Raw genomic sequence first — 26,138 nt, 5'->3', positions numbered from 1 at the left:
AGCAGCTTCAGGGTGTGTTTCAGATGGGATGCCATGAGTTCATGCTCTCCCTCTGTCCCCCTTAGCTTCTTTTCCTGTTGCCGTGATGAACTATTCTGACAGATGCAATGTAAGGGAGAAAGGGATTATTTTAGCTCACAGTCTAGGTAGAATCCATCACAGTGGGGAGTCTAGGAAGCAGGAGCTTGAAGCAGCTGGTCACATCATATGTAGCATCAGGAAACACAGAGGGAGGAATGCAAGCTGATATTCAGCATGTCTTCTCCATTTTATCCAGTCCAGGATTCCCTGCCTGAGGAATGGTCCCCCTCACAATGAAGATGGATCTTCCTGTATCAGTTAATGTGGTGAAGATGGTCCCCCACAGGCATGCCCAAAGGCCCATCTTTCCATGACTCTGGATTTTGTCAAGCTGACAACACTAACCTCGATGCTCTCATTCCCTCGCTCTCTCCTTTCTTTGCTTCCTCACTTTTCCCTTTTGTCCTTTCGTTCTCCCCTTTTCTTCCTTCTTCCCTCCTTCCTTTATAAAAGGCACCTGACAGGACATACTAGATCCCTCCTTGTCATATCAGCTTCCTTCGGGGGTGGAGGCAACATGGAAGGAGCAGGAGCAGAAGGGTTTCAGAGTGCCATGAGGTTCCCGTCATGGCAGCAGTGGTGCTACACAAGTGATGCTGCACCAGGGGCGCCCTCATCTCCTTTCCATCCACATCTTCATCACTTCCAACTGCTGTTCCACCCAGCTCTTTGTAGATGCTCCCTTTTCTCCAGTGCTAGCCTTCCTCAGCAGCACTCAGAGTGAAGGATGCTGTGCATAAGTGAGGCCAAGAAGAGTGTATTCTGGGCTGGAGCAGGGCTGTTTTTATAACACTTGCCTACCATGCATAAGGCCCTGAGTTCACTAGCCATTGCTGACAAAAGCAAGAAAAGAAACAAAAAACCTGCTAGCCCTCTCTCCTGTCACAACACCATTTTACTATTTTGTGGATGGGAGACTTGGGAACTGCCCCTTTGCCATAAGGCTGAAGTGCCCATCCATTGTAACTATGGCTTAGAAGTCCACGCTTGGTAACCAAGAACTACAGAATGGCCCAGTGGGAAACACTCATTGGTCTGTACTCTACCTAGCTCTATCTTTAAAATGAGCTAATGATTCAGAAAAGTCCTGCAAAGGACTTAGGCCAGTGCTGATCACACAGCATGGGCCCCCATGCATTTCTTACATAAGTGTGTGAGAACTTTCTCTCTTGAAAGAAGCCATTGTCCCTGCCACAGGCAGGCACAGCATTAAAAGGCAATACTTTGTTTTGATGGTTAAAAGATGAGGAGAGAAGCAGAAGGGGAGGGGGTAGGATGGGGCTAGGATTGTGTCTAGTGAAGCCTACCACCTGGTTCCAGACACACTTACTCCAGTGTCATTATTGTAGGGTCGTGGGTTAGGGGAGGGGTGTGTCTTATGAATCTCCTGAACTCACTGCTGAGTGATTCATGACTGTGTTTCCTTTGAATTTCATGACCCTTGCCTTTTCTTCCCATTTTTTACAATTGATAACTAAAGTAATAGGGAATTGGACACTTAGATTCACATGGGTGAACAGAGTGACACCTAACAATAGTACTTCCTAATACACATGTTCTTCCCTGAGGACACCATTGATAGACTCTGCATAGCCTCTTTCCCTGCCTCATCACCACCACAAACAGAGGCCCCATTGAGTCCAGGAGCTCCTAGCAAGAGGAACTACCCAGTTGTACTTGGGACTCTGGCACCAAGGGACATTGCCACACACTTGCTTTTCTGCTGTGGGCAGTGAGGACGCAGGGAGTCCTCAGTAGAAGAACTAGCAAAGGCCTGGTCACACTGGACATCAGCAGGTCTTGGGTCAGCCATGGAGAAACAGGAAGGAGGATGCTGCTATTTTTGTGAATTTGGACAGCTGTGCCTCACTGGTAGCCTGTTACTTATGCTCAGAGATGTCTTCCTCCTCTTGAGAACATGTTGCTAAAAGCTACAGTGAGCAAAGGCATCCTGGGATGGCTCCCTCAGTTTCTAGTCTTTCAGGTTGTGTACTGATTTCTTTGGAACTGTACCTTATGACTATTGTATGTCATTTGTTAGTCTCTATGCTTGCTGGCTCTCCCATGTGACTTGCTTGTTTTTTTTTTTTTAGCACATGTATGTATATGTGTGTTTGCATGTATATTGTTGTACATCTGTGCTTGTGTATGTGCATGTGTATGTGTGTGTGCCCATGCATTTGGAGGCCTGAGGTTGACATCAGGAGTCCTTCTGGTCTCTTCACCCTTCTTTTAGAGACAGGGTCTCCCAGGTGAAAACAGTGCTTACTGATGTCATTGGTCTGGCTAGATACACACACACACACACACACACACACACACACACACACACACACACACACCTGCCTCTTCCTACCTATCAGGAATACACACACACACACACACAACACACACACACACACACACACACACACACACCTGCCTCTTCCTACCTATCAGGAATACACACACACACACACACACACACACACACACCCCTGCCTCTTCCTACCTATCAGGAATTACATGGCATTTCAGTTTAGGAATCCAGTCTTCATGCATTTTGTATATGGTAATTCATATGGTAAGCATTTTATCCACTGAGCCATCTCCCCAGCCCATGGCTTAGTTTTTACATCTTACATGAAGTCAACCCCTGAAGCTGTTCACAGAAGTGCTATTGCCAGGCTGTCTGTTTACATTCTAACATTTGCAGTTGATCATTTCCTACTGTAAGTCACTTTATCCCCTTACCTTCAGCCCCATCTGAAACATGGGTGCTCGTTGGATTTGTATGAAGCAAAGTGTAGTATTTTAAACATTTTATTATTTCTAGTGCTGTGGGTTTTCTGCTTTGGTTGAGTTTGGGTCTGAGGCATGCAGCAGCACTAATACCTTGATTTTCCTGCATGGAAACAAGTTTACAAGGCTGGGCATGACTGCACAGTGATCTGCTGAGACAGGGTCTTCTTCACTCACCCACTTGCCCCACTCTTACTGTATTTTGTCCACAGATCCTAGAGCACAGTACTACACAATGATATGAAATGAAGGCACACAGTTACACAGAGGGAAAGGTAACACACAGTCTGTCTCAGGAGTTCAGAGAGCCACCAGCTGTGACATGCCATCCCAGTCAGCAGTATGCAAACACAGAGTGACTAGCTAGTTGTTGTAAGGCAGTACTAGTAAGCTACATTGTAGGAGACAGTGGTCACAGGTCTCTCCTCTGTGTGGAACTGAGGTGGAGGCCTGAGGAACATGGGTCCTGAGCCTGTGTGCTTTACCACTGGGCACTACAACCTGACAGAGCTGTTCCCATCTATCTCTTCAGCCTGAGCCTAAGTGTGCAGACTGCCTGTCCTTCCCTGCTCACTTCATAGGTGACTTAACAACTAATCTCCATCTAAGACACTGCAGACTCAGCCTTGAGCCAGGGTCCCAGGGCACCCCAGGCCTTTTACTTCGTTGGAGTTTGGACTCCCCTCCTCCCACTTCTTGTTAGAATATCCAGGATATACCACCAAGATGCTGTGATTCTCATTTCCCATACTGCAATCTTGTTAACCAATGTTCTTTTATCATGTTCTGTTATATTTGAGTGATGTGTGGATTTTCATTCAACTTATCAACAGCCTTCTCACAGCGTCCATCCTGCTAGGGAAGGATTTCATTTGATTTACTCTTGAAACAATTTTATGGAAATCTTCAGCTCATTGGTTCAGAAATAAGGCCAGACTTGGGGGGGGGGGTTATGAGGGTCTGAATGCACTAAGCTAAGAGGGGCTTACTCACAAGTCTCTGTGCAGAGTGGCAGGGCTTCTCGGATGAAATTCTCCAGTCTTTCCTGAAAGAGATGCAGGATGTTCTTTGAAAGTGTTGCCTTTGTTTCCTCTGGGGAAGTGGGGGAGGGGGCAGAGCTCTGTTCACATCTTCATGGTCTGTGGACATGCTCTATATAAGAGCTAGACAGCATGTTCTCAGATCTAGGGAAAATGTTAATTTCTTTAGAAACACATGCAGGCATCCTGTAGACTTCTTGCTGAAACCAAAAGCACTGGGAGGTTCCTAACAAAGACTGGTGGGGCATAACCACTGTACGATCTGCAGGCACAGGCATGGTGCCTGTGGACTATGGGAACCTCACCTCTGCATGTGCATTCAGAAATACAGACATGTGAGAGAGCCAGAGCCAGAAATGGAAGCAAGATGTGGCTGCGGCATAGGTCAGAAAGAGCTGTAAGGAGGGATACCCTTCCTTTATTCTCTTGTTCCCTAGTTTGTGTCCTTGTCATTCTTAGTGAAAGAACTAATAGTTCAGTTTTTCAAAATATGGCTTCTGATTCAGTGGAGTATTATATACCACTGTCCTCTTAAAAAGTCTCGAAAAACAAAACAAAAAGAAAAGACTGAATACAACTGAATCTTCTCAGGCAGTCACCTAAAAACACCAATGGAAAACTCAGATCTAAAATCTTCAGCAGTATGCTAGAAAACACAGTTAGAAATTTGAGATTTTTAAATACACATATTTAAAATATATATGGCCTATGTACATATATATATATATGGATATATATGTATACATACATACATACACATGAAGGGGGTGAGGGGGCATGGTTTCTAAAATACCATGAACCTGTGATCAAATCTGAAGAAAGACCAGTGACCACCACAAAGAGCTACAGAGTATTGCCAGCAACAGTAAAGGCCTAAGCTGCAGCTTGGAATGTTCTGTACTGATGCTGTGTCTGCTGTAAAGACAGGGTTAGTGCGGTGCCCTGGGCTCCTTTCCACTAATGCAATGTCAAGAATATCAAAAATACACTGAAATAAACAATTAATAAACAGTTGCTGTTTATTATTAAACTATAGATTCAAGTCACAAAAGCTGATCAGCTTCTTCAACTGGAGTTAGTTAGGTCTGTGACTATTATTTTGGCTGGTGTCAACACATAATGTACCCACCACATAGGCTTTCTCCATTCTGAAACTGACTCACCTTCCACCCCAAAAGTAACCTCATTGCTGCTTCTGGCTCTGCATGGTTCCAGAAGGACAAAATACCTGTGTTACACTAATCTAGTCCCCAATCAGTATAAAATGAACAGCTTGTATTTCAGAACCAATTTAGGCAGCATTGACTGGAGTGAAGCAGGCAGTTGCCCCTTTGGTGACTTCAGATCTATCCAGAAGTTCTTAGAGCATATAAAACCACAGCTTGCAGAGCCTTGCAGATTCTGCAGGTTTCCCAAACTCAAAACCTGAGAGATGGGTAAGATTAACAGAAACCTAGAAGGTAGCATTCAGAGGGGATAAATGTGGTGTTTTGCATAAGAATGTGGGGGGTGGGAATCAGTATTTAAAGATACAACCCTTGGAGAATTGACCAGGCTGTGTTCATAAAGAAATGAACAAACAGTATCTGGGGGTTCACATCTACTACCTGCTCTACACACCTGCTCTGTATGATATAGCTGTTGACGATAGACATGCTCTTAACCTCTATTAATGGGCATATGGGCAGTTGTTCTGCACAGCCCAGCTACCTCTGCTGTGCTGCAGTAAGATGGGCTGTTTCTGAAGAAACATCATTGTAGAAGCTGCTTGGTCATGGTGACCCCTCGTTCTGTGGTGCAGAGAAAGTTGTCCACAGAGTGAGGGTTGTCCCATCACTGGAAGGGTTCTAACCAGGAGATTCACATTGTGAGTGTGAATTGCTTCCTTGAATGTCCCCCTGTGTCCCCACTGCTAAGTGTCACCTGGCATGTGGTTACTATGCAGATGAGTGAAGGCTGTCCATTAGAAAATGTGTCCTGTGGTACCCTGTGTCTGATAGATGAGACACTCCAAAGTCCATTCCTGCCATGGTGTTGTGTGACTTGGGTCTCTTTCAAGGACCAGGGATTTATGGGAAAGAAAGGGTGAACTGACAGCTTGGTGAAGAGAGTAAGTGGATTTGTAGGACCAGTGACCTTCCCAGCACAGTAATTATCATGTGTTTCCTGTCACTAAATTTCTCCTTAGACACTAGAGACAGTTTAATGACAGGGTGACCTTTGTCACACCACTGATGGCTAAGATTACTTCGACAGGTCAGAGTTGTTCATTGGGTAACCTCAGGAGTCTCATTCAGTCAGAGAAGTTTGCCTTAAATATGGAAGGGAGCAGCGCAGCCTTTGGTGATGATTCGAGGAACCACGCCTCTCCACAGTGCTGAGGATGGTCACCCATCCTGCTGATGGCACTGTGTGCAGAATGGCAGCTTCAGCATATGGGCCCTCATGACACTGACAATGGAAAGCAGAATGAAAAGGCAGAGAGACCATGAGTACGGTGAAGCAAGAAGATTCCGCCAGTGCATAGGGATCATGGTGCAGTCTTGCAGCACTTCCTTGGTGCTGCTGCATCACTCACTCTCTCCACTGACACTGATCTCTTGAATCCCAGAGCACCAGAACTACTTTGGAATAGATGAAAACCTTGGCCCTGTGGCAGTCAGCATCCGGAGGGAGAAGGTGGAAGATCCCAAGGAGAAAGAAGGGTCCCAGTTCAACTACAGGGTAGCCTTCAGGACAAGTGAGGTAAGAGGCTACTGTGGGAAGTCCATCCTCATTGTCACTTCAGTTAAGTTTTTAGAAAGCCTAATTTTAATGTCAGTCGTCTAATGTTTAAGGACTTTGAAAGATGGTTATGTGATTTTTTTTTTTTTTTATCCTAAGTGAATACTTAGAAGCCTGACCTGGATCTTAAGTGGCCATAGTCTTACCACCACCTTACATAATAGCATGGTAAAGATGGAAGTTTCTGGTGCTGAGACTTGAGGACAGATGTGAGCTATACAGTCCACACCAGAATTTGGAAATGAATTTAAAACCTAGAACAGAAGATGAAGCAGCTTGCAGTGGGGCTGGCATCTGACAGGCACACATAACCAGTATGGACACGTGTCCATCCAGTCCATACCATGGCATAAAGCTTGTTGTGCCCAGCTGGCCTCATATTGAGTAAAAATCAAGATCACTGCACACCTTGTGCAGCTAAGCAGCACACCAACACCCCCCCCCCCCAAGGAATCAGATTCCCCTGCACTTCAGGTCTAAGTCCTGTGACCACAGAATCAGAGTGGGGTCCATTTGGCAGACCTTCCAGAGTGTTCCAGCTGGCCACTTTAGGTCAGACAGAAAAAATAAGATTTTCTAATTTCCTTTGTTTGTCAGTATGGTGACTCTGTATGTCTCAATTGGTCTATGCACATGTCCTGGTGCCCTGGGCTCAATGCTGGCTATTCATATGGGCTAAGCCCTTTCCTTGAGTGACAGCTTTGAAGATAGACCTGTGCAGACTAAAGTTTAAGATAGTAATTAAATGTAAATAATTGATGAAACCAGCTGTTGTGATGTCTGTTACACTTGTCACCTGCCTTGAGGTCTGTGGGCAGTGTGGCTAGTGCAGGTCACAGGCTTTATGCATGCTGAGAGAACACTGTGCACATGCCAGGTGTCCCGTAACCACACTCAGTTCCCATGGTCAAACAGTAGGATCACTTGGTATCATTCATGACCACTTGGAATGGTGATCCAGGTGTCTTACTTACTTTTCTATTGCTGTGAAGACACCACGACCAAAGCAACATAAAAGAAAACATTTATTGGGACTCATGGTTACTAAGGGTTAGAGTCCATGGTCATCATGGTAGGGATCATGGCAGCAAGTGGCACTGTAACAGTAGTTAAGAGCTCACATCCTTGATCTAAAAGCAGGAGGCAGAGAGCTAACAGAATGGCATGGGCTTTTGAAACCTCAAAGCCTGCCCCCCAGTGATGTACCTGTTCCAACATGACCACACCCCCCAATACTTCCCAAACAGTTCTACCAGCCAGGGACCAAACATTCAAATATATGCGCCAATGGGGATCATTCTCATTCAAAACACCACACTAGGTTTCCAAGGTATAGAGCAAAACATGAGACCGGGTCCAGTGGTCCCATCTCAGCCACCCACATGCAGCCCCAGGAGTGTTCAGCATAGAGATAGGACAGAAGACAAGAAAGGAGTAGAAGGGAATAAATAGAAATGGAGAGACAGAAGAAGGAGGATGAACTATGGGCATATCCTGTGTTCCCTCCTCAGTAACCCTCTCATGGGGTTTCAGAGCTTCGGGGTTAATTGTTTAATGTTGCTCTATCTTGTTTCCTTCATTCTTAGGTTCTCATTTGTTTGCCCTTCCTCTGTAAAGTTGTTCTTGATAAAAGGAATGTTGACTTTATGTTTCAGATGAAGTGTCTTGCTTCCATTTGCTAAACTGTTAGATCCCTTGTGAATAAACAGCAGTAAGTACTAACTGGAGTCTCATTTGTCCCAGCTCACAACTCTGAGAGGAGCTATCCTAGAAGATGCTGTTCCCTCCACAGCCCGGCATGGCACTGCCCGGGGCCTGCCCCTCAAAGAAGTCCTGGAGTATGTTATCCCGGAGCTGAGTATCCAGTGCCTGCGGCAGGCAGCCAGCTCCCCCAAGGTCCCGGAGCAGCTGCTTAAGTTGGATGAGCAAGGGGTGAGTATAGTGTGTGGCCAGAAAGTTCATGTAAACCCAGGCTGTAAATTTGAAAAAGGGACGGACACGCGCACATGCACATTCTCATCACTCTCAAGATAAGGTCTTACTGTGTTCTTAAACTCAGTATCCTCCTGCCTCAGTCTCCCAGGTAACCAGATATTAGCCCCTACACCAAGTTCTCATGTTCTTCCTTTTGAGACCACTTATTGTAAATGTCCCCAAGTAAAGTGTATAGCCCCAAAGACCAGTCTTGAAAATTGCATAGAGGGTCCATTTTTCCCAAATCCACATGGTTCTGCTTTGTGGGAGCAGAGTGGCGAGACCGCATGACAACTGTGGCTTGCTGTGTCTTCACAGAGTAAGGCAGGTGATTTGTGAGGTCCTAAACCAGGCAGGTCCAGAAGCCATGCCCAGGTTTTTCAGACCTTGGGTGAGTACCATCTTAGAATTAGGCATCAGTGAGCTGATTTTGGAGACAGAGCTCCATTTGTTTCACTTGCCTTGTCTTCTGGCGTCATGATTCTGATGTGGCTGTATTTTGTGATGATGTTTGGACCTGAGTGTCCAAACATTTTCTATTGAGAAAATAGGCTATTTATTTTACCCCTAAAAGAGACGAAGTTTGCCATCACCCTGCCTCTTACTTCAGGCACCACTGTTCCTATTTATTTTCCTGAAAGCAAATCTGCCTGTGAGTGCACCATCACAACAAAATAGAAGTTCATATATTTAAATAGTAATTAACCTTGCTGTGGCTCCTCTGCTTGGGTTCTGTAGCCCTTGTGATTGACTCCTGGCTGTCTCACTTCCCTTCAGGAAATAGTCAGGTGAGGAGATTCTGGCTTGTTCATTTTGTTTGTTGGATTTTGGTAAGAGACAGAACACTGTGAAAAGCTGAAAGGAAGTTACATTGAGGGGCCTTGGGGATTGTAACACATTGTCTTTATAAATTCACATCCCAGCTTCTATAACACCGTGTGTGGTGTGTGTGTGTGTGTGTGTGTGTGTGTGTGTGTGTGTGTGTGTGTGTGTGTTTACACGTGCCACACGCGCTCCTGTGAAAGCTAGAGAAGAGTGTCAGATACCCTGGAGATGGAATTATAAGCAGTTATGAGCCACCCCACATGGATGTTGGAGGTACAGATTCTCTGAAAGAAAAGCAAGTGCTCATAACCAATGGGCCACCTCTCCAGCCCCCCTTTCCTTTTTGTTTTTTAAAGATTTAATTATTTCTATGTGTGAATACTTCTCTGTGTGAATATATACATACTAGAAGAGGGCATCAGATTCCCTAAACTGGAGTTAGAGGTGATTCTGAGCCATCATTTAGATACTGGGAATTGAAGTTGGATCCTCTGTAAGAGCAGCAAGTGCTCTTAACTATTGAGCCATCTTTGCTGCATACATTGATTTTTTTTTCCTTCTTAAAGGGACTGTTCTGGTTTATACATTAGGGAATTCATAGGTTGGCCTTTAAGAGGAGTAACTTAGTTGGATCATGATAGCCCCCAGGAACATAACACATTATAGTGTCTTTGACCAAAGTCTATTCTAAAGGCCAGCTGCCCTCCCCCCTTGGCCATGTGGCCCAGACACACCAGGTGGACATCAGGTTTGCTCCACATAGGCATCAGGTCCAACCAACAACTGAGCTGTGTGGTGGAGCCTGGCAGCTGAGTTGCTGTACACGCAGCATGATTGTCAAAGAAATTCATAGGCTGTTTTGTTACCTTCATTTGTGTTTAAAACTTCTTGTTGATAATGACAAAGTGTCTTAGTCACTGTTCTATTGCTGTGAAGAGACACCATGACCAAGGCAACTCAAGAAAGCATTTAATTACGGGCTTGCTTACAGTTATTCCATTATCATCATGTTGATAAGCATGATGCCATGCAAGCAGACATGATGCTGGAGAAGTAGCTAAGAGTTCTACATCTTGATCCATGAGCAGAGAAAGAGAGAGAAATGCATGCCTAGTATGGGCTTTTGAGACCTCAAAGCCCATCCCCAGTGAGCCAACAAGGTTATACCTCCTAATCTTCTAGTCCTTCTCAAGTAGTGCTACTCCCCCAATAACTAAGCATTCAAATATATAAACATATGGGGGCCATTCTTAAACCACCACCTAAAGCTTCTGGTGTTGGGGACAGAGTGGCCAGCCAATGACCCTGCCCCAGGGGAAGAGATGGCTTAGTCCCCTGCTATCTGTGCATCACAGCCCTGAGCCACAGGAGACTTTGACAAGTGTGTGTCACAGGTCTCATGTCCCAGCACTGGCGATGGACTGCAGCCTGCCTGTAGTTTCTCTCAGATCAGTTAGGTTGGGTTGCAGCAGTGGGGAAGGGTTGAGGTCAGCCTGAGGTCAGCAGGTGAGGGATGGAAGAGTGGTCTGGGAAGATGAGAGCTCTGTATAGAAGAGTGAATGTTTACTTGTATATGACAGTGAGCAACAGAGCCTGCTACTGACTTCCAGTGGACTAGGAAGAAGAAAAGAGAAGTGCCATTTGATCATTTTTTAGTTTCCTAAAAGAGGCCAGGTGACAATAGGTCACTTCCTGAATATCATTAGATTGTTGCCAACTTGCATAAGTGTTTCTGGGTCCCTAGAAGCATTTCTCTCTGATTTCCATCTTGCTGGCAACTCACTGGAGAACAGATGAAGGAAGGATGGTGGTGAGAACCCATACATGAGTACAGCCCTGTTCCGGCCATGTTGTGTGTATCCCTATATCTGCAGGATATCGATTCTGACTGTCACTACGTTTCCCAAAGGTCTTGTTTGGTACCTGTGATGCAGTTCTAGTGGTTGGAAATAACATTCCCATGCATTTTGTATCTAGACACAGTGCATGGAAGACAGTGAAATAGATAGCATAGTGCTGAGCAGGGTGTCTCCCAGGATTTCAGTCTGCAGTCATCCACCTTTGCCTGAATAAAAATCCCAAGGAACACCATAAGTCCACCAGGTGTGGGGAATTAGGGATGCATGCCAGCCCATGGACGGCTCCTCTCAGACAGCTTGAAACCACGGCTTTGAGGACACGGGCATGGCAAGTGATGGCCCTGCTGTTCTGTAGTTTAATGGTGGACACTGCAGTTGAGATTCTCTAGTAATGGAGGGAGAAGAACAGAGTGTATGTTTGGAGCTTCTGATGTTAATCTCACTGACTCACTGAAGTCAACCACCTCTGTCTCTAAAACTCTGAAGATCCTAAACCATCTCCCAAGCAACTCAGGGCCAACTGCTGTTCGTAAAGAAACAACAAAGCATTTTTTTTTATTATATTTGGTGCTTTTCTTTTCTTTTGGGGAAAATTTCCTTTTTTGACCCCAGTAAAGAATAAACCCTTAACACCAGGTGCTCAGTAGTTGCTGCATAACTTCTGGAAGTCCACAGTCAAGGCCAAAGCCAAAGCTGTTGTCATCTATGTGATGAAGAACTTGTGGCCCACACTCCCCTCCCACCCTAGCATCTGTCAGCAGAGAAAGCTGATTCTGTCATGCTGTGGGCACCCATCAAAGAGACAGAGAAACTTCCGAAATCTGCTGAGGTCACCCAGGAAGCACCAGCATTCTCCCACCATGGATAATGAGGTGGCCCAGACTGTTACTCTTGTGTTCTTGCTCCAAGAACTGCCTGTCATTCTGCCTTGCTTTGCTGCTGGAATCAGCTGTGGGGTTGGTTCTATTAGAGGCTGAGTTTCTCATCTCAACACTGAAGGCCAACACATTATGGATCCGCATCTGCAGGAAGTTGGTGACATCTGAAGGTCTGTCAGTCTCTCATACTCAGCTGCTGCTAGGAGGATCAAGGCCGCTGCTAGCTGCTAGCAGGACTGAGAAGTAGATCTTTTTTTTTTTTTTTTTTTTTTTTTTTTTTTTTTTTTTTTCCGGGGTTGGGGGGAACAATTACTGAAGCTGGATCCAGTTTCTCTCTGGCCCTGGAGGAACTTGGCTTCCATTTTGACATGGTATTGACTGTAAGGTAGGATTATGGCAGGAACTGTTCAAGGCTGCTGCAGCTCTTTCTGGAGTATTGTGCCTATAGCCAATGTTTGCTTTTCGAAACAGGCAAAAATGTGAGAAATGACTATAATTGTACAACTAAACTTGCTTTGGTAGAAACAAAGCATTTTCTATGTGTGCACACATATTGCAGTTCTCACTGGAATTCTTCTCTTGACCAGACCTTAATTTGATTTGATTTCCCTCCTTTCAGCCAACATTTTCCCATGAATGTTCAAATAAATTACAGAAGAAAAAGACAAGAGAGCCAGAGAGAGAGAGAAGTTTTCTAAGTCCATGGCCTCTCCCTCTTCCGAACTTGAAGATTATCCTAATTTTGCTGCAAAGTATGTTAGATGAGGCATTTGCACAGTTGCAGTTTTAGCTTTGTGTCTGAACAGGGCTGCCCACTCTCTCAAATCCCACATGGCTCTGGCCATAGACACTTTTTCTTAGGGCTTCTCACACTCTTCTCTTGTTGTATCCTGGGGTTTCTGGACTTGGTTCCTATTTGCAACGTCTTGCACAATGAGAGTTGCTTTTGGAACTTTTTCCAGCATGCTTTCCTGGGAACCAGATCCCAGGCTTCCGCAGCTTTAACTTGGCTAGAAGCAAGCAGGTCTGTAGTCTCTGCCAAGTTCATCATGTTTCCTCTCATTTCAGCTGAGCTTTCAGCACAAAATTGGGATCCTGTACTGCAAGGCTGGGCAGAGCACAGAAGAGGAAATGTACAACAACGAGACAGCAGGGCCAGCCTTCGAGGAGTTCCTGGACCTCCTAGGCCAGAGAGTGCGGCTGAAAGGCTTCAGCAAGTACCGTGCACAGCTGGACAATAAGAGTAAGCATGTGTGCAAGTGTGAGTTATGGTGTTTGTGCAAATAGCCTGGGTAGCTTGTGTTTGTATATGTATGAGTTCCTGTGTTTTTGTGAGTGTATTTTTACGTGCATGTGTATGAGTAGCCCTTGTATTTATGCATGTTTGTGTGTATTTATATACATTTAAAAACAACAGATGACTAGCTTTACAGTCAAAAGTTCAGACACCACCATTTCTTTTATAAAATATTTATTTGTGGTATATGTGTATGTACTTGTTTGAGTACATTGTACAGGGTGCATGCCTGTTCATGTGGAGACCAGAGGTCAATGTCAGGATCCCCCTATATTGTTTTCTGCCTTATGCCTTTTAATTTTTATTTCTTATGTACAACTCTGAATGCACAACACCATGATGGGCATGTGGAGGTAGATCATAGAAAAACTTTGAGTAGTCGGTTTCCTTTTCCCATGTCATTGAGGCAGGTGTCTCATCTCTGATGCTACATGAAGTATCCCAGGCTATCTGAGACCTGTGTGTTGGGAGAATTCTGTTTCCACCTCCCATCTTTCCATAGAAATGCTGGGATTATGGGTGCAGCAGCCCCATATCCTTCTGGCTTGTGTGGGTTCCAGGAATCAGTCTTGGATTTTCTGGCTTGTGTGGTAGTAGTAGCTATCACCTGCTGGGCCATCTCACTGGTCCTTCCACTCTACTTTTTGTCGGGGGTGGGTAGTTTCAAGGCAGGGTTTCTCTGTGGCTTTGGAGACTGTCCTAGAACTAGCTCTTATAGACCTGTTATTAGAACTCACAGAAATCCTCCTGCCTCTGCCTTCGGAGTGCTGAGATTAAAGGCGTGCGCCACCACTGCCTGGCTCCATCCACTCTACTTTTTAAACAGGGTTTTTCACTGAACCTGGAGCTCACTGATGAGGCTACACTGACTGGCCAGCGACTTCCATCTTCCTGTCTCCACACATGCCAGCTGTGCACTTCTCACCTAGCCCTTTACGTGGGTGCTGCAGATCCCATCTCAGTTCCCTAGCCTCGCTTGGCGAGCACTCTACCAACTGAACCATTTCTCCAGCCTCATTTTCAACCCATTTCTTAACACGTGTGTTTATGCAGGAAGGAGGTACAGAAAGAAACCATAATCTCTCCTCCTGCGTCCCTGAGTCTGTGAGAACATGTCCAGTAGAAAGTTGACAGAAAGGCAGAGATCTGAGGGCCCAGCTCCAGGTGGAGAGCTGCTGACAACTGAGCAGAGTGCCAGAGAGGTTGATCCAGGTTTAACACAATGTGGCTTGGGCTTTTCAACCCAAATACCTGTGCAGAAGTCACCATCTGAGTGGTAGAACCCTGATTCTGTGTTTGCCTAACTAGCTTTCTAATTACTTTGTTTTCAGCTGATTCCACAGGGACTCACTCCCTTTATACCACATACAAAGACTTTGAACTCATGTTTCACGTGTCGACATTGCTTCCATATATGCCGAACAACAGGCAGCAGGTAAGGCCTCCTGTGTGCATCATAGTATGTGCCACGTCCACCAGCACATCTGTCCAGCCTCCCATACCCACCATGCAGGTGGGTAAGAGTGAGACTGAGAATTTACATTTGAGCTGTAGGTTGCTTTTATGGGAATGTTATTGTATTTTTTATTAATCAGGAAACTGAGAAGCTGACTACATAGAGAACCCCATGTCCACCATGTTAATTATGAGAACAACTGTGTTGATCAGACAGGTTTCTACATGTGGGTAAATAACTTATTTATAGAAAATATTAACTGCAGTGAGGGCTAAAGCTGTCCTTAGCTGCTGCTCCTCATCGGGGTTTTATTTCATTGTTTTAATGACACAATGTGTTGCCCCTTTGTGTAGGGAGAGGATTCTACTGCACAGGCAATCACTCCCACAGACTTAAGAAGTGTTGAAAGCTTAACGATGTCTAAAACATCATAAAGCAATTAATAGGATGTTTTGTGTTGCTATAAAATGAATTGAGTTCTTATATCAAAATTTCTAGAATTTATAGCAAATAGTGGCTGCTCCATGAGCTTGGGAGCTTGAGGCACATAAGGTAGTCCTGTAGGGTAGCAGCAACACCCCCAGTCCTGTTGAAGGAAGAAGGCTGCTTGAGTGTCTGGAGATGGTTCCTAGGGAAGGTCATAAGCTGCTGGGATGTGATTTGTGGCATTTATTCTGGAGTTAAGGCAGGGCTGAGACACATTCTGAATGCTTACAATTTGGATGCCACTCCTGCCTTCCTATTCACAGAGACCACAGGGTGGCCTGAGAGATTTGTCTGAAGAATGAAACAAAATTAATAGCAGAGAATTATCTCATTTCCTTTTTATTTTATTTTAATTTTACATGTATGAGTGTTTGCTGGGAAGTGGTGTTGCAGATGGTTGTGAGCCACCATGTTGGGGGTGGGAACCAAAGCCAGATCACCTGGAAGAGCAGCTAGTTCTCTTAACTGCTGAGCCATCTCTCTGACTGAATTTTTAAACATTTGTGAAATCCATGAATTGATTCAAAACTTATAAGTTTTTTCTCAAAGAAGAAACCAGCTACCCCCCCCCCCCCCCACATACACACACACTAGTTCTAAGCCCCAAGGGTTCCTCAGCTAGGAGAACCATGGTCTTTGCCCCTGAGGAATGTGCTTCAAGCTTTACTCCCATCTTGGTGCTCACTAGCTGAACATTTTCCTCAGACTCTTAGCTCAGACCTTGACCTTCCTGAATGATTCACAGCTTTTCTAGTATTTGTTGTTCTTCCCCCTTCATCTTTGGAAGATCTATCTCGAGATTCCTGGATTACTAACTAGCCCTTACTGCCAGGCCCAGCTGTGAGCCCCTAAACAGTGTCATGTGCAGTATGCCCAAATTTTATTGTTACCATTTTATAATCCCAGAGGTGTGGCTCGTGGGCATTTTTAGATGACTAAATTTGCAAGTTAGTTTTGTCCCCATTCCCAAAGATCTATTGTGTAAAGGTAAGGCCTAGATGCCTAAATCATTTTGGTGACTTTCTTCACCTGGCATTTGGTAGACTTTGCTGATTTCAAGCTGCTGCCAGGATGTTCTGGTTGTAGCGAAGCTGTGGCACTCTCTGATCCTGGGCATGGGTATTAAAATTTTGCCACAGGTTCTCCTGACTCTTCCCATTTCTCTCATCCTGCAAATAATGCCCACAAACTTAATACCAAGAGCAGAAAAGTCTGAACGGTCAATCCCATGGTGACTGCCATGGGATTCAGCCCAGCTGGAACCCCAAATCTGCCTGCACCCCTGGTCTTATTAACACCAGAGTGTTTGTAACTTGTTAACTGGCCTAGGCTTGTTCTCAGAGTATCTGATATCCTGTGTTTATTCCTGTAATAAATCAATCTGGGAACTGCTTGTTGAGGTAGTAAAATCCCAGGAGTGTTCAGCAGGCCTGAGCCCCTTTCCACAGGGGAAGTCTTACTGGCCCCTGGACCATAGATGCCCCTGGACCCCACGTCTCTACAAAAGATAAGTTCACACTAGTCTCTCCTCAGGCCATGTTTCCTGTGTGCCCTTTCCTTGAACAAACCACAGCTCAGCCAGCATGTGATGTCATCATCAAGAATTTCACAAGGCAACTTCAAACCTCACCTTGGCAGAAACACCCTTTCCTCAGAGTAGGCTCATAAAAGAGGAGACAGCAGGGTGCCTGGAACACTGTAACCTTTTCTTTCTTAGGGCATGTGTGAAGTTCAAATGTCCTAACTGGAAGGGGGATCAAGCCCTATGAATTACCTCAGGAGTGACCAGGCTCTTGGGGTTTTGGTGCTATGCTCATAGTGAATTTAGAAGCTGCAATGCTTAGGTTGGGCTGGGCTGTGTTAGACTGGCTACAGGCCCTGCTGTGAAGAGTTTTTTCACCTCATGGGTCCTGGTAGCTATAGCTGATGTGTACTTGGGTCCTAGAGCAGCCTGGCTTGTTCAGTGTTATCTGAGCAGATCACAAGTATGCCTGTGTTTCCCTCTGACTGACACTTTTTGGCAGGATAAAGCACAGAGGTGGCTCTGTGGTTTGCTTCTTCCTCACTGGTGTAGGAATGACACCAGCTTGAGGATTGCTGTGGAAGCTGAGGGCTGGGCTAGCCCTATTTTCATCTTGGCCTTGTCAGAAAGGCACTGAAAATTCGTGCTCTGTTCTGTGTCTTCATCTGTATTTGTGCCGTATCACTGCTTGGCTGGTTTGTACATTTATTTACTCTTGCTGTTGGTAAAGTGTGGTCATCTGAGATAAATCAGTTTGAAACATCAGTTACATTTGAGGTGGGCTTGCTGATGGAAACCAAGAGCTACCAGCTGCTGGCTTGTGTGCTTCTGTGGGGAGCAGGAAAGGCTGTCTATAGAAATGCAGGCCTTGTTTAACTGTATGGAGGCTGCCTGCTTCTGTTTGTTTGCTGCTTTGAGACAGGGTCTTGCTGTATGCCACATCCTTATAGATCAGTCACCTGAGTGCCAAGGGTCACAATGTACAGTGATTGCTATGGACTCCTGTGATGCAGAGCCCCTGACCAGCCTTTGGTTCTCTTAGCTCTGTCTTTGCCATCACTCTTAAGATGCCCTGTACTTTGAAAACTCTAAATGAATGATATGTAGGAAAGGCTGCTGTGTTCTGTATTCTATAACTATGTCCAACCACAGCACCAGGCCTATTTCTATTTTAATAGTTGTTTCATTCCTGATCTTCTTAAGTCTGGTCACAATATATGAAAATAAGCTTTTCAGTTATCAGGGAAAAGGGGAGAACTGTTTTTGCCTAATGTAGTTTTACTGTGTGTGTGTGTGTGTGTGTGTGTGTGTGTGTGTGTGTGTGTGTGTGTGTGTGTGTGTGTGTGTGTTTTAACATGAATTTGAATCAGTACATTTTATTTAGAGGAGTATCAAAGTCTGTTAAAACTACAGATTTGAACAGGGAGGTTCAGTAGATCTGCTACTATGTATTAATTCATGTTTCAAAGCTTCTCTGATGGTACAGTGATTTCCCTGTGCTCAGAGATCCACAGGATATAAATAGGACTCTTCCAGGATGTGATCATAGATCTCACTGGCCCGTGAAGGACTTTTTATTTGGGGTGGGGCAGGGGGTTCGAGACAGGGTTTCTCTGTGGCTTTGGAGGCTTTCCTAGAACTAGCTCTTGTAGACCAGGCTGGTCTCAAACTCACAGAGATCCACCTGCCAAGTGCTGGGATTAAAGGCGTGCACCACCACTGCCCGGCCCATGGAGGACTCTTAAGGAGGAGCATTTCATTTTCACTTCCTTGCCTCTTTACGTGTTAAGTTAAAAGCCAGGGAGCTCACTGTGGATCCTTTTTATTTCTGAGTTTAAAAGCTTTGAAAAGCTGAACTTGATGCACTGGACAGTGAAATGTGTTCTGTAGATGCCAAATAAACTCAAGGGCAAGGTTGTGTTCTTTGTGGTTGCCAGTGAAGGGTAGGGGTTACTGCTGGAGACGGGCCCAGCCCTGCAGTGATTGCAACAGCTCCTCGGTGGGTGATTGGTTGCATTTGAAGTGGGTGGGGCTCACGTCTATGCTGCTTGCTTGTACTTGTGGGGGGTCTTGGCCTGTGGTCACAGGAAGGTGAACGTGGTTTAATGCACAGTGTAAGGAACGTGGGTTCTGTGCCTCATTTATTCATTTAGCAAATGTGTATTGGGTTCCTACTTAACTTGGTGATGGGCAGGAAGCAGGTCAGTATACCTCCCGTCCTTGGAAAGACCATGACCTATATAGGAGCGTAAACCAGCCAGTGGAAGAGAGTGGTACCTGGGTGAACTAGGCATGAAGGTGGAGTGGAGCCTTGACAGACTTCTCACTAATAAGAAGTTTGAGAAAATCAGTGTGGACAAGGAGAAGGTTTATTGTAACACAACAGCTTCCGATGTTCCAGTCCATAGTCACTTGGCTCTATGTTTCTGGTCTCTGAGGTGAGGTAGGAGGGCATGTCAGACAGAGGAAAGCTATGTACCTCATGGCATCTGGGAGGCTGGAGGAAGGATACATGATACAGCCCTCCAGGGCACTCCCACAGTGTTCTGCTTCTTCCAACCAGGCCTGTCTCCTCATTTTCACCCCTCCCCAGTAGTACTTTCTGTTGTGAGTCCTTCCATAAATTTATCCACTGAAGGTTAGACACACATACACACACACACCTGTTAGCATTGTCACATGGAGACCAAGATTTCCTACATGAGGTTTTGGTTTTGGGAGGCATTTCAGATCCAAGCCTCTGGAGCAGAGAGAACTGTCCAGGTGAGGTGTGCCAAGGCCTCAACACAGGAACTGTCTGGGAAGAGCTCTGAGTAAGGAACATTCTTGGCAGAAGTGATATCAGAAGCAACTTTGGCTTCCTCTTCTCCCCTGGACTTTTCAGTTTTGTAAGATTATAAAAGATTGGCTTTTCTAGCTGCTAGTGTATTGGAATTCTGGACTCATTAATTAATAAGTATTGTATCAAAAAGCCAAGTTTCAGTTAATTAGTTTGAAGACTTAGGCTACCCAAGGAGACGGCCTCCTGGTTTTCTTGCAGAAATGGAAGCCAGCATGCGAGCCTGAGGTATAAGCCACGACTGTGTGTGCAGTAAGTCAGCCCTCCCCAAACTCAGTCTCCTCCTGAGTTGAAGCGCTTAAACCATAACATATCTTTCTTACAAGTACATTGAGTACTAGTGTGCTATTTTAGAGTGAAAGAAATAGCTGGGTAAAGATAAAGGGAGGGAATATAGAAACATATTTCTAAGTAAAAAGAAAAGTTGGGGATGTAGCCAAAGGTAGCCCACTTCCCTCCCAGGTGCCATGCTCTCTGTAATGACCTTGAATATTTTAGATTTCTGTTCCCAGGGTGAGCAGGTTGTATATATTAGTGTATTTTGTGTCACTCTGGGTGTTCCCTTCCCTACACAGCTTCTGAGGAAGAGGCACATTGGGAACGACATTGTCACCATCGTCTTCCAGGAGCCTGGCGCCCTCCCATTCACCCCCAAGAACATCCGCTCACACTTCCAGCATGTCTTCGTCATAGTGAAGGTGCACAACCCCTGCACAGAAAACGTGTGCTACAGGTGAGTCTGTGGCCCTACCTCCCATCTGGTGTTCAGTTCTTCTCCTGGACCCATGACTACCTAACTTCCCTCCCTCTGTTAGTCCCTTCGTCCCTCCTCTTCCACTGTGTAGCCTAGACTGGCCAGGAGCTCAGCCTCTCAAGTGCTGGGATTGTAACCTGCCTGATAATAATTTTTATTTGTTTTTGGTAGTGCTAGGAATTGAAACAGGCTTTGTGCATGCTAGGCATGTGGTCTACAACAGAGCTTCATTCCCTAGTCATCCTCATTCTAATTATATTTTTGCAGGCAGTAATTGCCTCCCTCCCTTCCATCTGTCTCCCTTGAGAAAGGAAGGGCCTGAGCGCTCAGAGTAGTGGGGTTCCATTTTCTGCTTTCCTGAAAGACTGAACCAGGACCATCTAGCCTTTTGGCTAGATGGTGTGGCCAGTTAAGGAAGTGAATGGCAGGGGAAATCCTAGAGACTCCCAGGTAGGGCCCCTGAGACCCAGCACTCACACTTGCCTTGATGACTTTAAGGTCTGCGTATGCTGCAGAGCCCCAAGACCATCTTTACTAGGCCTGCTTTGTTTGAGGCTTTGTCTTAGTGGGTGACTGGGATGAATGACTGCTGTGTGTGTGTTGATAGGAGTGCCCCTGACCTACTGCTTGTATTGGGTATATGGGTGTTTCTTTAGTCTTCTTTTTTCTTAACTTTTCCATTTTCATTGAGTGTGTGCATATGTTCTGGGGAAGGTCCACATGCATGTGTGTATGTGTCTGTGCATGCATATAGAGGTTAATGTCAGGAGTCCTCCTCAGTGACTCTTCTCCCTTATTCACTGAGACAGGATTTCTCAGTTAAGCCCAGAGCTCACCAATGTGGTTTCTGGGGATCTGAACTTTGGCCCTCAGGTTTGTGCAGCAAATGCTTTAACCACTGAGTTTCTTTACTTTCCTTATCCTTTGATTACTTGTCTTAACATTGAGGGCTCACACACCTACTGAGGAAATGGTTATGCAGCATGAATAACTTAAATTGAGCAAATAGGTGCTGCTGGTGCTTGTGGACAGCACAGCCCTGGGAAGATAGAGATCCTGCCCCAGGGTCTGAGCGCTGCAGCCCCACCTCATGTGCAGCCCATTTCAAAACACTCTGGAAACCACTAGTTCCTAGCTGGGTTTGCCTCCTAATCAACTTGCAAATGAGGAATCTCTGGTTTGCTGTGAAGGATCTACTTCATGAGGCCTGAAATCAAATACAAGGTCACTTTCTCCACATGGTGACTGAGGATGCACCTCTGGCCTGGCTAGGCCACTTGCCTACATTAAGAAAGGGTAGCTGAGAGAATATGTAATGTGTGCTCTGTTTAAACACTGTGCTTAGAGTGGGTGGTATTGGTGCAAACGAGGTAAGTCACATCTTCAGGAGTTTCTGGAATTTTCCTCAGCAAAAGGCCAGGTCTACAGCTTTACTGGTTTTGGTACTGTTGTTTTGGATGCTGGTTTTAGTCAAAGCAAATATTTTGGCTACTTTTTTGTTGCTGTGACATCATAGCTGACAAGCACCCTAAGGGTTAAGGACTTATTTTGGCTCACGATTTCCATCTGTCTTAGTCAGGGAGGTATGACAGGGTCTTCTCACACCTTGGTATCCCACAAGCAGAGTGCTCTGGCTGAAGGCAAAGATGTCATCTTTAAGGCCTGGCCCTGGTAGTGAATGTCTGCCAACTATGTTTCATGTCCACAAGGTTACACACCTCCCTAAGCAATCCCAATAGCTGGGGACCAAGTATTGAAACATATGAGCCTGTGAGGACATTTCCCATCCAAACCACAGCAGGTATTTGCAAGTACTCCCAGCCTTTATCCTTGTATCATGGCCTGTCTTCTGTTCCACTGTGATGTGTTAGTACAAGATACTTTGGAGGCAGGTATAATTTTTTCTTTTCAATTTTTTTGGTGCTAATTAAATTACTATGGGAGGAATGTTTTTCTAAACCAGCATACATTGTTTTTTAATAGAGCATAGCACTTCTCATTGTTTTTCTGTATAGACAATGGAATATTTCAATTCTGCCAAGAGTCATTGACTTTTAAGAAATCAGGATGTAGCCACTGATTTAATATTTACTGATTTGATTCAGATGAAAGCCAGTAGAGTGTCTGAGATATTTGGCAGTGCTGCATCAGGTCCATTGAGCCTCTTAAAATTAGAATAATAAGACTCTGCAAAATAGATGGGCTAACTAGTGAGTGTGAGAGCCTATAACCTTAAAGAAGGAAAGAGAGAGCCATGACTCATCTCATTTCGTTTTTCTTTCTTCCTCAGCGTTGGTGTTTCCAGGTCAAAGGATGTCCCTCCCTTCGGTCCCCCAATCCCCAAAGGTGTAACTTTTCCAAAGTCAGCTGTGTTCCGGGACTTCCTTTTAGCCAAAGTAATCAATGCAGAAAACGCAGCCCATAAGTCAGAAAAATTCAGGGCCATGGCTACTCGAACAAGGCAAGAATACTTGAAGGACTTGGCTGAGAACTTTGTCACAACCGCCACAGTGGACACTTCTGCGAAATTCAGCTTCATCACCTTGGGTGCAAAGAAGAAGGAGCGAGTAAAACCAAGAAAGGATGCACACCTGTTCAGCATCGGGGCCATCATGTGGCATGTGGTGGCAAGGGACTTTGGCCAGTCAGCCGACATTGAGTGTCTGCTTGGGATCTCTAATGAGTTCATCATGTTGATAGAAAAGGACTCCAAGAATGTCGTGTTTAACTGTTCCTGCAGGGATGTGATTGGCTGGACTTCTGGGTTAGTGAGCATCAAAGTCTTCTATGAAAGGGGAGAGTGTATCCTGTTGTCCTCAGTGGATAACTGTTCCGAAGACATCCGAGAGATAGTGCAACGACTTGTAGTAAGTATGGCTGTGTCTCCCACTGTCTGTGCTTCAACCTCACAGACCCAGCAGGGTGTATGGGGAACTCCACCTGTGATTCCAGGGATTGGGCAATCTGAATACTGGATTCTTTTGTTTGTTTGTTTTGTTTTTCTTTTGAGACAAGGTCTCATGTTCAGGCCAGTTTTGAATTCACCATGTAGCCAAGGGTGACCTTGAACTTGTAATCTACCTGTCTCCTTTACCTCATGAGTGCTGTGATTACAGCTGTGATCTACCATATCCAGTTTTATGTGGTGCTGGAGATCACACCATGCATGGTAGTTGAGCACTCTCCACTGACCAAGCCAAATCCCCAGCCCTACTGGTTGTTTCTTTTTTTTTTTTTTTTTTTTTTTTTTTTTTTTTTTTTTTTATGAGAGTCAATGACCACAGTGGTGAAGAAGCCACATGATGAGAAAAGCTGAGCCAGCTTCAAGTGAACCATTTCTGTAATAGCTGAAGAAAAACCAGAACAATTATTTAAATATTTTATAAGTTGTATGATGGACACAACACACCTTAAAAACCACAGAATTGCTGTTTGCTAGCAACTGGGTCCTCTCTCCTGATCCCTTTGTACATGCTTATATAACAAGTGGTTTAATTTAAATGTTATGTTAAACATAATGTTAATCTCTCGTACTTCACAAAAGTGGTAATTAAATTAGATAAACCTAAAAAAGAAAATGAAAAAGTCACATGTACACATGTACCCACATGCACACACACATATCAAGATGAAAGATGGGATCTAGCCAGAAATGGTAGTCCCAGCACTCAGGAGGCAGAGGCAGGTGGATATCTGTGAATTTGAGACCAGCCTGGTCTACAAAGCAAGTTCTAGGGCAGCCAGAGCTATTATTCAGGGAAACCCTGTTTCAAAAACAAAACAAAACAAAACAAAGCGTCGGTCTTGTCATGTAACCCAGGCTGTCTGAAGCTTACATTATATCCCAGGCCAGCTTCAAACTTGAAATCCTCTTGCCTCAGCCTCCCAAGTACTGGGATTACAATAGTGTGCCACCATGGCTTAATATGATTTTTAACCCCAACCCCCTCCATTGTACCAAAGTGTAAAACAGTCACATGTTCCCAACTTTAACAAAGTAAACTTCAGATTTTCTTTGGATGTGTGCAGTAAAGCAATAAATTTGCCGTTTGGAATGCTTGGTGTAATATAAGAACAAAGCATATTTTGGCCATAAAACATCTCATTATTAACTCCTTTCCCAAGGAGGATGTATCACATAGTCAACTGAGACTCATTAAAAGGGATATGGATAGCACTTCCTGTCCTTTCTTCCCACAGAGGGTGAGTCTCTCTTTTATTATAAGAAGGCTAGTGTGAGAGACAGAAAAATCAATTAGCACCAGTCGGTGTTGGAGTGGCTATAGTCATTGCGGACAATGTCTACATAGGACCATCATGTTGGAGGTGGTAGGGACACCACTCTTTCGTAGATGGTGAGCTTACTGTCTGTTGCTTTTGGTACAGAGTACAGCCAGAACTGTACATTGGGCATACAGGAGAGGAGGAGAGGTCACTCCCAGAGGGACCTTGGGTGTGCTGACTGAGTCTTGGAAAGGCATAGTCAGAAGGACCATGCTTGAATAGAAGTTCCCTTGTCACATATTCAACTTCTTAATAGATTTTGAGTAAAGACCCTACATTTGTGTTGTTGGGTGTGCCCCACAAATTATGTAGCTGATCCCAGGTAACGTGGATGGGAGACTGCCCTCTTCCCAGGGTTAGTGAGTCTGCATAAGTATATAGGGCACTCCAGGAACAGGGAAACACTGTTCTGATTTCAGGGATGTCTGAAAGCAAGAGACAATGACAATATGATAATGAAGGGGAGGAAGTCAGAAACAAAGCCTGCCGATGTTCTTTGGTCTAGTACCTCATAGTGAATTTCAGGTAGTGGTTGCATTCACATCTGCCAGCACACAGGCTCCTTAGATGCCATCTGTGTTAGCGATACTTAGAACAAAGTTGAAAAAGAGGTAAAGAAAATGTCTGTCGAGGTTGGACACTATGGAATTGTTCTGTTAACAGTTTGAAATTAGTTCAGATCATTGAAAACATGAACCTTTTGGAACTTCACTCCTGACTGACACAAGTGTTCCCTTTCTGCTGAGTCCCCAGCATCATGCTGGCCTGGGAGAAGCCAACTGGCAGTGTGTGCATTTTTGTAACCATGGAAACCTAGGCCAGCTGCTGATACAGGGAGCAAGCCACAGCTCCCCAGCTGTACTCACAGCCACGGGGCTCCTTAATAGGAATGTGTGCATTCAGAGCCAGGTTCCTGGAAACGGAGAGTTTACTGAACTGAAACTCCATACTCTGCCCCCAGGGCTTTGGGGATGAGGGATGATACCTCCCAACTTGAAATTTCTCACAAAAAAATGATGTCATCATCTTCAAATGATGTTTAATAAGCCATGTTTTCCTTTCATGGCGTTGCAAGCCACATTCCATCAGTGCCTCTGAGGGTTACCATGACTAATTACCTTACTTGCAGCACCAAGCCACTGAACTGGCTCTCTCATGTTCTTCTCAGAGTGTCATGTAGACTCCTAGTCTTCCAGAGGAGTGTCACTGGAACTGCCTGGGGTGGACCATGGCCCTTTGTCTCCAGGGCATAGATGAGAGAAGGAAAGGTGGCTGTAG

The 26,138-nt window shown here is 45.0% G+C and overlaps 1 protein-coding gene across 6 annotated transcripts in view; it reads left to right on the top strand.

The window, feature by feature from the left end:
- The window catches only part of Sipa1l2 (signal induced proliferation associated 1 like 2), a 161,354-nt gene that overhangs the window by 84,942 nt on the left and 50,274 nt on the right, over positions 1-26,138 (top strand). For all 6 annotated transcript variants that reach the window (XM_027404807.2, XM_027404809.2, XM_027404805.2 and 3 more), the window contains 6 exons: positions 6,514-6,647; positions 8,430-8,618; positions 13,291-13,465; positions 14,851-14,954; positions 20,398-20,555; positions 22,867-23,443. In XM_027404807.2, coding sequence (XP_027260608.1) covers positions 6,514-6,647; positions 8,430-8,618; positions 13,291-13,465; positions 14,851-14,954; positions 20,398-20,555; positions 22,867-23,443 — 1,337 coding nt within the window. The remainder of the gene's footprint in view (positions 1-6,513; positions 6,648-8,429; positions 8,619-13,290; positions 13,466-14,850; positions 14,955-20,397; positions 20,556-22,866; positions 23,444-26,138) is intronic.

Source organism: Cricetulus griseus, chromosome 3, assembly GCF_003668045.3.
Source record: "Cricetulus griseus strain 17A/GY chromosome 3, alternate assembly CriGri-PICRH-1.0, whole genome shotgun sequence".
Classification (NCBI taxonomy): domain Eukaryota; kingdom Metazoa; phylum Chordata; class Mammalia; order Rodentia; family Cricetidae; genus Cricetulus; species Cricetulus griseus.
This window is presented reverse-complemented; position numbering and strand designations above follow the sequence as displayed.